General features: G+C 34.2%; 1 protein-coding gene across 4 annotated transcripts in view; it reads right to left on the bottom strand.

Moving 5' to 3' along the window:
* The window catches only part of VPS13C (vacuolar protein sorting 13 homolog C), a 197,130-nt gene that overhangs the window by 111,138 nt on the left and 71,637 nt on the right, over window positions 1-14,355 (bottom strand). For 2 of the 4 annotated variants that reach the window (XM_057542575.1, XM_057542577.1), the window contains exons 17-25: window positions 13,591-13,733; window positions 12,550-12,742; window positions 11,208-11,322; window positions 10,156-10,292; window positions 9,070-9,193; window positions 7,586-7,703; window positions 4,798-4,927; window positions 3,896-3,983; window positions 3,100-3,239 (exon numbers count right to left, since the gene is read on the bottom strand). In XM_057542575.1, coding sequence (XP_057398558.1) covers window positions 3,100-3,239; window positions 3,896-3,983; window positions 4,798-4,927; window positions 7,586-7,703; window positions 9,070-9,193; window positions 10,156-10,292; window positions 11,208-11,322; window positions 12,550-12,742; window positions 13,591-13,733 — 1,188 coding nt within the window. The remainder of the gene's footprint in view (window positions 1-3,099; window positions 3,240-3,895; window positions 3,984-4,797; window positions 4,928-7,585; window positions 7,704-9,069; window positions 9,194-10,155; window positions 10,293-11,207; window positions 11,323-12,549; window positions 12,743-13,590; window positions 13,734-14,355) is intronic. The other 2 variants (XM_057542576.1, XM_057542578.1) reach the window with 1 other exon arrangement.

Here is a 14,355-nt window from a genome sequence, read left to right as displayed (position 1 = left end):
CTATTACCATCAAGTTATTTACCATGATTGGAAGCTATCCTAAATTCTATTATTGAGAATATAACTACATCTATCTAAAAATCATGATGAAATTTTATATCCTTATTGATTTACTTTTTTAATTTAGTAAAAATAGGCATGTATGAATTCTTCCTGAACATGATTTTTTAAAACCTTTATCTCAAAACTAAAAGTCATGTCTGGTGATATAAGAATCATCTCCATTAATGTCAAAAAGTAGGACAACGACATTTACTATTACACTACTATTCAAATTTATTGTAGAAATGATAGCCAGTATATTTAGCCAATGAAAAATAAAACATATATGTTGCCATTTTTAAAACATGCAAGTTCTTTGATCTCCATCAAGAGATGGAGGTCTTTGCCCCACCCCCGCAGAATTTGGGCAGGGTTGTGACTGCTTCAATCAATAGAGTACAGAGGAAGTGATACTATAAGAATTTCCAAAGTCAAAAAAGGCCATGAAACTTCCACCTGGGATTTCTCATTCTGGGGGAAGCTAGTTGCCATGTAAAAAGTTCAACTACCCTGAAGCTGCCATGGTCAGGAGGCCGTGAGTTGGTACTGTGGTCAACAGTCCCAGCCGAGGTCTCAGCCAACATCCAGTATCAACTGCCAGCCTCATGAGTGAGCCATGAGGCCCTCTGAGAGTTCAGGTCACTGCTACTCTAGTCAAATGTGACTGAAAGCATGTGAAAGACTACATGCAAAAATTACTAAGCTGGGCCCTTCCAGAATTCCTAACCCACAAAACTGTCAGCAAGATAAAATAGTTGTTTTGAACTATCACATTTTGGGAACACCTATAAGCCAGCCACAGTAACTGGAAAAATATAAATGCTGAAAAAAAAGCAAAAACTAATATTATTAGCAGTGATATAATCATATACCTAAGAAAAATCAGGAGTGTCAACTGAAAAACAGAAACAATAAAACAGTACAGTAAGATATTCAGTACTGAATTGATACACAAAAATAAATTTCAAATAAATCAGTGATTTAAATGAAAGCATTAAAATCATAAAACAATAAAAATCATGGGTAAATGTTTTTGTAATGGAGGATAATTTTCTAAACACACACTAAAACTAGAATATAAAGAAAAAATTAGATAGATTTCACCACAGAAATATTTAAAACTTCGGAATGGCAAAAAAAGGTCAAATTGGGAAAAATATTTCAAACAGCACTACTATTTTTTCTTAGATGATTTTGATTGTTTATCACTTTAGTTCATTCATTCAATACTCAATAAAATATTTATTGAGCATCATCTTCCATGTATGAGGGTGTACCAGCCACTAAGAACATCAAAATGACCAGGACAGACAAAGTCCTTGTCTTCAAGAAGCTTACATTCTAGGGAGGATGGGGAAAAGCAAAGGTTGCTATTTTGTGTTGCGTGGTCAGGCCTTTCCAATAAGATGCCATTTCTAAAGGAAGTAAAGAAGCAGGTCATGCAAGAAAAGAGTTTTCCAGGCAAAGGAAACAGCAAGCACAAAGAATATGCTTTGGTATATACAAGAAAGAACAAAAGGCAAGTGTAAGCGCCATGAGGAAGAACTCTGCTTACTGCTGTAGCTCTAGTATCTAAAACAATGCCTGGTACATGATGACACTTGATAAACATTTATGGAAGGAATAAATGAAATACGGCTGGAGCAAAATGAGCAAGGAAGAAGAGAACAGCAGATGAAGCCAAAGAAGTCACATGGTGTGACTTGTAGACCATGTAAGGCTTTGTAGGCAATGGGAAGAATTTAGCTCTTTACTGTGAGTGAGATGGGAAGCCCGTGTAGGGTTATGAGCAAAGCAATGGCATGATCTGACTTTCCCTTTAAAAGAATCACTCTAGGGACTTCCCTGGTGGTCCAGTGGTGAAGAGTCTGCCTTCCAATGCAAAGCACACAGTTCGATCCCTGGTCGGGGAACTGAAATTCCACATGGCATGGGGCAACTAAGCCCACATGCCTCAACTAGAAAGAGAAAACCTGCACGCCACAACTAGAGAGAAGCCTGCGTGCCACAACAAAAGATCCCGCATACCACAACTAAGACCCAACGCAGTCAAAAAAATAAGTAAATATTTTTTAAAAATAAGATTAAAAATAGTATCACTCTAGCTACCGTGTGGAGAACAGAGTACATGATGGAAGCAGAGAGACGGGGGGCTATTGCAATAGTCCAAGCAAGAGATGATGGTGATGTGGACAGTGCAATAGCTGTGGAAGGAAAGAGCAATCATTTGAATACATTTTGAAGGTAAAGTCAAGGGGTTTTCTGCTATGTTAGATGAGAGTATGAGAGAAAGAGAGAAGTCAAAGAAGTCTAAACATGGAGAACATATCTTTCTTTAAAAAAATACCAATAATACTTAGATATAAAGCAGTCAATAAGAAATACCTCCTTTTTATACCTTTTGTGTTTTATTCCAAAGCAATGCATATTCATTAAAAAAAATTTTAATATATATAAAAGCAAACAGGCAGAAATGAAAAACTATAATCCCACCACATAGAGATGAACAGTCATTTATTTTAAAAAAGTGTGTATGTGTGTGTTTATTTTCTAAATGGAATCATAATATCCTTGGAATTGTAATCGCTTTTTTTTTCCCCCAAATAAAGATATGCGGTGACCATCTCTCCATGTCAATGTTTTATTTTATTACTACCGGACTTGTAACGGCTGTAAAAGCCATGTTGCAAATTTAGGTTGCTTACATTTTTCTAAATTATAAACATGACAATAAACTATATTATTTGGCTTAAAAGTTGAAAAATATTAAAGTAAACATGTCACAGAAATTTTCTACAGAAAAGAAAATCCTAATTAAGAGTCTCGAGCTTGTCCAGAAGAGATCAGATATATACCACAGATCACACTTATATCAGTTTTTACAAAATAACATTTCATTTTCTTAGAAGTATGTGTGTGTGGGGGGGGGGGGTGGCAGTAGGGAAGATAGAGTACCACATTTTAAATATACTTAACATTTGGGTCTAGCATGAGACAGTTTATAAGGACAGCAGTAACAAGAATATACTTGTTTATGGACAAAACAAATATACATACCTCTTTAACTTCAAACTTCAGTAGAAGATTAATGAGCTCCTCATTTGGGGCCTCAGCAACCGTTTTTATGTCTGACCCTTTCATACTTTTACCAGTCTGTGTGTCTCCATCCTCAGCATCAAAATACTCATCATCAGACTCTAAAGGAAGAAGACAATTGACTTGAGAGAATGTCCATCGAAAACTGCATAAAACACTCAAACTGAAATCTCTCAAAAGTAAAATTCATTTATTAGACATAACCTTCATATTCAGAATCAGAATATAGCTTCTTTCTAAGTCCCACAGAGTGACTCAACCTGGCATGGGATAATCATATATAAAATCAAACTGCCCTTCTATTTTCTTCTTCAACAATTCTGATTGTTTTTCACTTTAGTTTATTCATTCAATTTTCAATAAAATATTTACTGGGTATCATCTATCACATATCCATCTGTACCAGCCGCTAAGGACACCAGGGTGACCAGGACAGACATTATCCTTGTCCTCATAAAGTTTACATTCTAGTTCAAAATCAAAAAAGATCAGTTATACCAGAGATAGAGAAGAGAATCAAGTAGAGATCAGGGCAAAAAAAAGCAGCTTATTTAGAATCTTAAACACTGTCAATCACAAAAATACTTTTATTCAAACAAAGAAAATTGGTCTTAAATAAAAATAAATGACTCGATGTCTCACTGTTGGTTAGTAGCACAACTGGAAATAAAGCCAGTAAATTACTATAACACTTTCACAATTCCTTTATTTTCTGAAAAGTTTATCTCTAGGTTTGGTTTAATAAAGAACATTTTACCTTCCTCACCTGATTCCACTCCATCTAGCAACAGTGGCGTACCAAGTAGGCCTTTTGTCCTAGCTGGTGTAATAGGAATTGAGGATACCTAGAAAATAACACAAAAAGTTTTCTAAACATACTAATTTAGCAGGATTAAATGTACATAAATGAGAGAAATACTGAAAAAGTAATAGAGGATAGAGAGAGATGGAAAGACACATACACAGCACACAAATCTTCCAACAAAGAACATTATGCAATCACCTAACTAATGGCTGGCTGGAGTTTACTTATTATTAAGACCACCACCTGCATTTACAAGGGCAGAACCATGTTCAACTCTAGTAGGTAAGTCTACCTATCATTGTGTGGCATTCAGTTGCTGTCTATTACAATATTAATTATACATCTTTTTGACAGGTTCCTGGAAAATGGTATCAACATTAGTTGGCTCTCTGAAATTTCATTTCAAAGTAAATGGAAGTCCGACATTTATGTTGTAAAGATCAATTCCAAGTAAAGTGACCTAGAACTTTTAAGTCTAACATATAAGAAAATTTTATAATGATCATTATATTTTGCAACATTTTAAAGAAGATTTCTATATTTAGCTTTATTTAAAACACATTTCCTAAATTTGAAAAACATTTTTCCTTTCATTTATGTATCTTTCTTTCCGTTATTCCCTATAACAGACTTTCTACCACCACTCCAAAACGAAAATAGGCTACAGTCTTTATTTATTCAATGCCATATGCAGTTCTGTACAGAATCAACCACATTAAACCTCAAAAATGTATCAAATAAATGAAACTGGCCCTAAACAATATTGAAAAACAAAACAGCTCACAAAAAGACGAAAAAAACTCACCATATATACAAATATAAAGATATTTAGCATTTTTATTATCTCCATTTACCTGTCTCTCTGGAGACTGTGCAGATGATTTCTGTGGCAAGGGTATACTGTTAATCAAACGGAGCATGTCTTTCATCTTCTGATCAGAAATTCTCACATGCATCAGAGGAAGCCCTCCAGATACTTTAAATCTAAAAACATAATTAATTCAACTATAAGGTTTCAAGGTCCAGCTTCTCTATATTATGGAGGTGGGGAAGGGAATGGAGAAGAGACTACATTCTGGGGTCAAAGTTACTTTAGATATGTTTTAATCTAATTACATTAATGCCTCAACGTTGTCAGGGAATGGGAAGCTCCATGTAAGCCAAGTTTTGTATCCTTCTTAAGCAGCCAAACCTTAAGTTAACTAATTTTTAGGAAGATATTTTCAAATACAAATTATCTATGTTTTAAAACCTAAAACACTATACATAACATTTCCTGGTATCAAAGATTTCTCATTCTAAACATCAAAGAGTATCTACCCCATCATTCTCTATCCCCTCACCTCCCATTATTTCCTTTCATAGCATTTGTCAGCACCTGACATAGCATACGTATACTTGTTTACTTTATGTCTCCTCTGGTTAAAATATAAGCTCCATGAGAAGGGTATCTGTTTTACTCACTGCTGAATCACTGTTGTGCTTTCATCAGGTGCTTACTTTTCAGCACGTGCTTCTCTTCTGCTTCCCTATTACACCTAACTGCCTGGGTTTGCTTGTCCTAATAACTTTGTGGCAGCTATCTGCTGCTCATAAAGCTCTTTCAGGTTGTTTATCTTTGACTTCCTAACTAAGTTGTGAACAGCTCAAGTTGACAGATGCCTAACTACTAAATGAAGAATGATTTTTCTGTATAATGCAACCACTAATGTTCGAAAGAGGCCAGTTAGCTGTTCCTACCTCAAAGGATTGAACTTTCTGTGAAAGTACTCTGTAAATTGAAAAGCACTGTAAAAATGTGAGATGCTTCTTTATTAATTATTTCTGAAACATTGCATAAAACTAATATCATCCCAAATAGAGGGACTAGATAAACCCTCCCAACTAAAATAACTTAAAAAATGGACAAAATATGTGAAACAACTGTTTCAAAGACACTGGACATCAGTCAACAAAGGAAAGTTGAAAGATGGGAAACAAATGACTAAAGTCGTACAAATACCCAGTCTACTGACTGAAGAGTTTCAAAATGTGTAGGGTACAGTTAAGCAGCATTTCAAGGGAAATTTAAAGCACTAAATGCCTGTATTAGAAAAGAAGAAAGGTCTCAATTGAATGGTCTCAGCTTCCATCTTAAGAAACTAGGAGAGTAAAACAAATGAAACCCAAAGTAAGCAAAACAAAAAAGCAATACTGTATGTGAGAGTGGAAATCAACAAAATAAAAAACAAATACAATAGAGAAAACATTTGAAACCAAAAGCTGATTCTTTCAGAAGATCAACAAAATTGATAAACCTCTAACCAGACTGATCAGAAAAAAAAGAGAAAAGGCACAAGTTACTAACATCAAGAGTGAGAGAAATAGCAACACTACAAATTCTCCAGGTATTAAAGATGGAAATATTATGAACAATTTTAGAACAATAAACTCAACAACTAAGACATGAAAGACAAACTTTTTCATTGCAATGCAAATTACCAAAGATCACTCAAAAAAACAGATACTCTGAACAGCCCTATATCTATTAAAGAAATTGAATTTAAGTTAAAGAAACTTAATTTGTAGTTAAAAACCCTCCCCCAAAAAAGAAAATTCCAGGCCCAGGTGGCTTCATGGGCAAATTCTACCAAACATGTAAGGAGGAAAAAATACCAATTCTATACAACTTCCCTCTATGAAGCCTGATACATTGATGCCAAAACAAGAAAATAAAAGCACAGATCAATATCCCTCATAAACAGAAATGTAAGGTTTTAAAACTTCATAACAAAATTTTAGCAAGCCAAATCCAACATTTTAAAAGAATAATACATTACTACTAAAAGAGGTTTATCTAGTAATGCACGGTTGGTTTAACCTCCAACTGATAAAGAGTATCAATGAACTAAAGATACATACACGTGAATGAATCTCAAATCAATTATACTGAATGAAAGAAGTAAAAAAAAAAAGAATTACAATTCTATGATTTAATTTATATAAAATTCTAGAAAACTCTAACAAACCTTTAGTGTCAGAAAGAAGATCAATGTTGCCTGGGGACTGAGGGGAGAGAAGTTAGCAGGTAGGGATGTGAGGGAGAGAATACAATGGGACACAAGGACTTTTGAAGATGATGGATGTGTTCATTATCTTGACTGTGGTGATGGTTTCATAGATACTTATGTCAAAACTTATCAAAATGCATACTTTAAACAAACGTAGCTCATTAAATGTCAATAATACTTCAACAAGGCTGTTTTTAAGAAGGCAGCAGATAATTTCATAATTATCGACTTAAATTCAAAATTCAGTTTCTACTTTCCATTCCCTTATCCTCAAGATTTTATATGGTTTCATAATCAAAAGAGCCTATAACTTTTGAAGATTTTATATTTCAATATTGAACCTTGAATTCGATCCATTCAAAAACAGGGATAACCAACTTTCACAAAATGTAAAAGCCCAAATACTTCTGAAATAAGAGAGGTGATATATAATTCAAATAAACGTTTCCTTAAAAATGTATTTCTGCTGTAAGATAATCATTATTTTTTTCTGTCCTTCAGAAATCTAGCTTTTCTTTCTTAAAATTCAGTAACTGATGCAGATATATTTCACCTTGTTGATTTTATAATACAAAGGAAACTCATACATTACCTAGCCATTCTAATGTCTTTTTCCACCATTGCCTTGGCCAACTCAACATGAATATCCATGGGTTGCAATATATGCATAGTTGATGGATGCTGAAATCGACACTTTTTCCAGTTTTCATCTTAAAAAAATTTTTTAAATTAAATGACTAGTTTTTATGTATTAATTAGTTTTAGATTATCAGATGTTCTATGGAAAAGTAACCTATTAGAAAATAATTAACAAATATATTCAATGATACTTTTACTTCTTTCAACATACAAGCTAAATGACCTATATTTTTTTACACAGATTGACAAAAGTCAAAGACTATGATATAAAAATAATTCTGAACATTTATTTGAAGAATGTTTTCTAATAACATCTTACATTTTAAAGCAAACAGGGAAAAAAACCTAAGAATTTACTGCCTTGATTCCAGAATTAGAGATCAAGGTTGGGAGATTGCAGTGAAAAAAGGAAAAAAAAGGAAAAAAAAGACAGAAGAAAAAAAGAGGTTTCTGGGGGTCCTAAGTGCAATAATTCTAAGGCAAAAATGAGTTTTATCAAGCAAGATTTTATGACAAAAAAGTGTAACAGTCACTTTTCTTCCAAATAAGAAGGTTCCAAAGACAGACTTCCAGTGACTGAAAGAACCCTACACAGATCTTAACTGATGGCAGTGAATGAACATCTTTTATTGCTTATAATTCAAACAATTATTATTAAGTACATACAAAAGAAAAGGCAGCTTTAATGGTCTGTATAGGTACTTCTCTTCAAGGAATTAATAGGCTCAATCTATAAAACTAAGTAGAGCATTATATATTTACATTTTAATAAATCTCATCACTCCCACTATAGTATACACTCTGCACACAGAAACTATGTCCTTTCCTCCAGTGACCTACCACAGAGTGATATACTCAAGGATATTTTGCAAATACTTATTATTGCTTCTAGAAACTAAAGAAATACAGACAACCAACAATCTTCATTTAAGCAGTAGAAACCACCAAAGCTTTTGGAAAATAATTAAATTCACTATTTTTAGGGTTTAAAGACTATATCCATACTTCTCAGGTATCTAAAAGTAAAAAACATACTACTACTCAAATAAAGACTAGGCTAATAGTAAAATATTTAAAAATAAAGGCAGCAAGGGGAAACAACATTGAGACATCCCAAACACACTGGGACAGAGGAACATGAGTCAACTGCAACTTCTATTCTGTATTCTGGGCAGTTTTATGTCACTTTAAAAAAAAACAGGCAACGACTGGACTTAGATTCAAATGGTACTAAGTACCCTAAGATGAACAGCCACATCTCTGTTTGTAATTGTGACAAAGATTTTCACTGATGGGCTCCTATTTGGTTCTCGTAAGTGACCAACAGTATATGTGTTCAAAATGTTATCAGGGTTGATATACATGTAAACATGCATATCTGTTTACCAACGCTACTCAACATAATTTCAAGATCCTGAAAACTGAGCAACAGTTTACCTGCTCTTGCAAAGAGTAGTTGCACACTTTTTATTTCCACATCAAACTTGTCATATGCCTTATCCATTATTTCTTCCAGAGATGAATTACTAGTCTTCTGCAAACCTTGATCTTTACTGTTAAGCTGAAATGGAGAAAAACCTTCAATTTTTTTAACAGAAAAATCTTTATATCAACATACTTTAGTTGTGTTTTCTTAAAGCCAAATAAAATTAAAACATTGCCCTTAATGAATTCATATTTTGCCTAATTTTCTAATAATTATTAGCAAATATTTTATTAGGAATATACCATTTCAGCATAAATCTCTATTACGTTTGGGTAACAGGTGCTCAGCACATTTAAATTAATGACAAGATGAGTTACACAGCTGTCTATCTCAAATAACCCGTCTAGACATGCGACTCTTCCTGGCTCTCAGGAGTTGTCACCACTTGTGGCTCAAGCTTCCCTACCAGCTATCCTAAACTCTTCACCATGAAACAGAAGATTTAACTCCTTCCTCTCCCCACTATATAACTAGAATTATTAGGCCATTAGAATTCAGCTCCAATCTCAACTTGCTTTTCCCTCTTCCTAAAGGAAACAAGGATCAATTCAGGACTACATTTCTTGAAATCTTCACTTTTTCTCAGAAGATTGGATTTCTAGGAGGTTCAACACCCAAACCCTTAGAGTTCTCGTACTCTACTTAGTTGGTCAGTGATTTAACAAACATATATTCATACCTGTATAATTTTCTATTCTCAAGACATATAAATTAACAAAGAAAACTATGTAATTAGATTCTGGAAACCTAGGAGTGCTTGAAAACTAGGAGTGCTTCTCTCTAATTAGGAAAAGAAAGCAGTAACCCAGTCCTCAATGTCAAATCATCCACCATTTCAGAAAATGTTAGGTTTTTTTTTTTTAATTAGCTGTAAAATACATACAAACTACACAATCTAAGCTAGGCTTGACAAAATGCTAATAAGAAATAAGTCTAGGTTTAGTTTAAGTGAACTCTGAGGGAAAAACAGCATACTGTCAGACAGCTAGCTACTAAACTGAGCAAAAATGGGCAGACAGAAATGCATATACACCTACCTGAAATGTACCAAAATCTAAGATGAGAAGATCTGACTTTTCATAGTGGAAACCTGTCTGTGGAACTATTAGATACGAGGGCTTCAGATTTATCCTTAAATCAAGAACTTTTCGGGTTTCAATAATATGTGTAAGTCCTAAAAGAAGAAAAAGAAATGATGAAAGATTATGCAGTCAAATTGAAATATGTAATCATATTATTAACAACGAGAATAAGAATATCACTTGAGGGCTTCCCTGGTGGCGCAGTGGTTGAGAATCTGCCTGCCAATGCAAGGGACACGGGTTTGAGACCTGGTCTGGGAAGATCCCACATGCCACGGAGCAACTAAGCCCGTGTGCCACAACTACTGAGCCTGCGCGTCTGGAGCCTGTGCTCCACAACAAGAGAGGCTGCGATAGTGAGAGGCCCACGCAGGGCGATGAAGAGTGGCCCCCGCTTGCCGCAACTAGAGAAAGCCCTCGCACAGAAACGAAGACCCAACACAGCCAAAAATAAATAAATAAATAAATAAAAGTGAAATTCTTTAAAAAAAAAAAAAAAAAAAAAGAATATCACTTGAAAAGTATGTTGGAGAAGTTCTTTTCACAGATTAGATTCTCCATTCAGCATGTAAGGTGAAATTGCATTATAGTCAATGAGAAACAATCATATCGCATAATATAATAAAACCAACACAGCTAGTATTTTAGCCAGAGATAGAAAAATTCATTATTTCTTTAGTTAAGTAACCAGATACAGTAGGTGGCTTAAGATTAGAGGCCATAATGCACAAAAGCATGTATCTTTAAAACTTGATTCACACACAGTACAGTGAACAGTCGCTTAAGAACTGAGACAGGGATGTTTTCCAGCTCAAGTTCACTCTGCAGCACAGGTTCCTGAAGGTAACAGCAGACAGAATCATCTGTGCCCCATATTATTCTCTTTCTCACCCAGTCTGGCAGGTATATTTGACAAAACTACCTACACTATTTTAAACATAGTATTTACATTAGAACAGCAAAAAATTTTGAGAGTTTAGATGACATTTATGCCGTCAATTCTTTACCTGTAGCTGTTCTCTCTTTAATTTCTTCCAGCTTCATCAATGTAGCTGATGTTATTTGCTCAAGATCTAATCCCCTATTTGACTGAAAGAATTCAACCACTGCATTGATGGTTTTCTGTAAAATCATTTAAAATATAAACAAGTTATACAGAGTACTTTCTATATTACAAAATTTAAAGTTTCAGTTTAATTCTAATCAACTCTGGCTCTGAACTGACGTGGTACCTCCAAAGACAATCCACCCTACTACATCTCCCTCTGGAGTGAAAGGGAACCTGAAAAAAGGTATAGCCCACTTCACCTTATTGGAAAGGCAACAAATGTGTGCATATCGTTAAGGTGACCTTAAGTATGTTCTACGATATCATGTTGATGTAGCAATGGGGCATTACTTCTAGACTTGGCCTCCAGATTAGAAGGTGAAACTCCACCTCTCTATACTGCAACTGGATTCTCCTGCACTTTGACGTTTAGAGAGGAAATAAGAAAGCTGTTCAGTCCTTACCTACACCCAAACCTTGAACTTAAATTCAGACATTTTGCAAGAAAGAATGAGTTCTGGGCATTGGATGTACAATGGTGTGAATGTACTTAACCCTACTGAACTATACACTTAAAAAATAGCTAAGATGGGAAATTATGTTCTATGTATGTTACCACAATTTAAATTTTTTTAAATTTTTTAAAAAAAATCACAGAATACCGTAAGTTCTGCCTCCCACCCACACTGTGAATTTACTTCTAAACTGTACAGTAAAAAAAAGTCAGGGATCTCAATGGCAGAGTGGGGCCAACCTACAAGTGATGGAACGAGTGATGAACCACACCCTTGCTGCTGGCTAGCTCAAGATGAGTTAAGAGAGTCTGAATAAAGATGGAGCTACAGATACATAACTGGAGCCAGCATTTTCAACAGCAAAGAAATGGCAACGCTTTTTTCTCACGTGAACAGTATCTAAAATTCTTTCATTTGCTGCTAAAGCTCTTTAAACTGGTTCCAAACATTGAAGAGAAAGGGAAAATAAGCAAAAAGAAACTGGAGTAGGAAACTGGTGTGTAATTATTTGTGAGTAGTTAGCCGGTATAATAAACACAGACTTCTTTAAGGGTATATTACATTTTAAAAAAATTTAACATAAGCATACAGTAGAAAAAAATCTGTAGCATATGAAAAATCAAAATTAACTGGTAAACATGTACTGCTCTTTAATAAAGAAAAAAGTGTCAGTAAACTGAGCTGCTAAGTAAGTTAAGGTTAAATATGAAAAGGAAAAAAGAAGAAAACCATATGTCAGAAGCATAAGATGTGTTTAATAAGGATTCACTTTCTCCTTGTACTCACAGCATCGTAGATGACCTCCACAGGCTGAGACTGAACAACCAGAGTCTGGTCAGCAGTACTATTCTCTGGATTGGTTTCAAATTCAATTTTAAGCAAGGATGATGCAGTATCACCAATTGAAGCCACAAGTGATGGTACAATATCTTGCTGTCTCAGACCTGTTATATACCAATGTTCTAATTTTGCTTCCACCCTACAATCCAATACGGAAAAAAGAAGTATTACAAATAAGATCCTTGTAATATAATAGGTTAAAATACAAATTTCCCTTTTAAAAAACTCCTTTGAGAGCCAGGATCATGCCCATCACCCAGAGTTGAAGTCCAAACTCTGTAGCCTGGCATTTAATTACCCACACAATCTGGGGCTTTTTTTCTCTGATTTGGTTTATTTTTTTATTCTCCTTATCCTCATGAAAATCCACTTTGGCCAACTTCAGAACACTGCAGAACTGCCGCACGAATACATGCTATACTTAACTCATGGAAGTCATCTCCCTATTTAACGCCACCCTGCACACTCTCCTCCCTCATCCCTGCATCTGTTGGTCCCTTCCATTCAGTTAGCCTAAGCCCCAAATCTCCAAGCCCAAGTTATTCCCTTCTACAACTGAGCTTGTGTAGCATTAACCCTAAGGTATTTCACATTACAGTACTTTCTTACTTATGAGCTCTCAAATATTATACAGATTTTAAATTAACTTTTTGTTTCCTCTCTTATCAACTACAGCATAAACACCTTGAAAACAGAAAGTTATTGTTTCTATGCATAGCCTTCATAGTAACAAATCTATGAATTAAACAGTACACAAGAAATATTTGTGAAGGAATAAAGGAAGGGGAGAACAAATGATGAGCTCCTCATATAGTTCTGTAAAAAACAAACTCTAATATAAAATGACTATCTTCACGCACAAAAGGAAAAGAAATTAGAGACAAACTACTATTAATCAGGTTTTTTTATGCTAAGTAACACTGTATTTTTTTGGCCTGAAGTCAAACTTAGAAATAAAAATTAAAATAACAAGTTTTTAAAACTTACTTAAGTGCTTGTGCTCCTGGTCGCTGAGATACTTGGGTGCCAAGGCCAATTATCTGAATTTTCAGTATTTCTGGAATATTTCTGTTTTCTCTTATTGTAACAGAGGTGCTTACTAATTTCAGTGCCACAATATAAGCAACATACTAAATGAAAGAATGAATGAAAATGGTTAAATTTTAAGTAATTCTTTCATTTCTTCATATTTAAATCTGTTAAATTATAAAATGATCTAAAAAACGTATGTTCATTGTAAAAAGAGAACATTAGAAAACTCAATACAAAATTGCTTGCTCAAACAGGACATTTACAAAAGATTCAAAATTAATTTCTCTTAGTTTTAAAGGTAATAAAAATGAAATCTGATAAAATATTTTGTGGCCTAAAGATTCAATTCAGCAGCTTTCACTAAAGCAAAGTAATTCAAACCAATCCTCTAGCTCAAAAACTGAACAAAATACAAAGAACATCTGCTTGATGACTTTGGAGAGTTAGTAAGACATTGAGAAAAAAAAATTCTGCCCCCAAAATTGAAAGGTCAAGACTACAGGTAGGACAGGTAACTAGAGAGATGTTTCTCATCAAACCACACAAGAAGAGAGGAAATAAGGAACAAAGAATCTATGAAAGAGTCAGAAAACAATTAACAAAATGTAAATAGTAAACCCTTATCTCTCAGCAGTTACTTTAAATGTAAATGAATTAAATTCTCCAATCAAAAGACAGAGACTGACAGAATGGATTTTTTTTTTTAAAAAAAGATACAAT

Source organism: Balaenoptera acutorostrata, chromosome 3, assembly GCF_949987535.1.
Source record: "Balaenoptera acutorostrata chromosome 3, mBalAcu1.1, whole genome shotgun sequence".
Taxonomy (NCBI): Eukaryota; Metazoa; Chordata; class Mammalia; order Artiodactyla; family Balaenopteridae; genus Balaenoptera; species Balaenoptera acutorostrata.
Note: the sequence above shows the minus strand (reverse complement) of the source record. Positions and strands in the feature narration are given on the sequence as shown.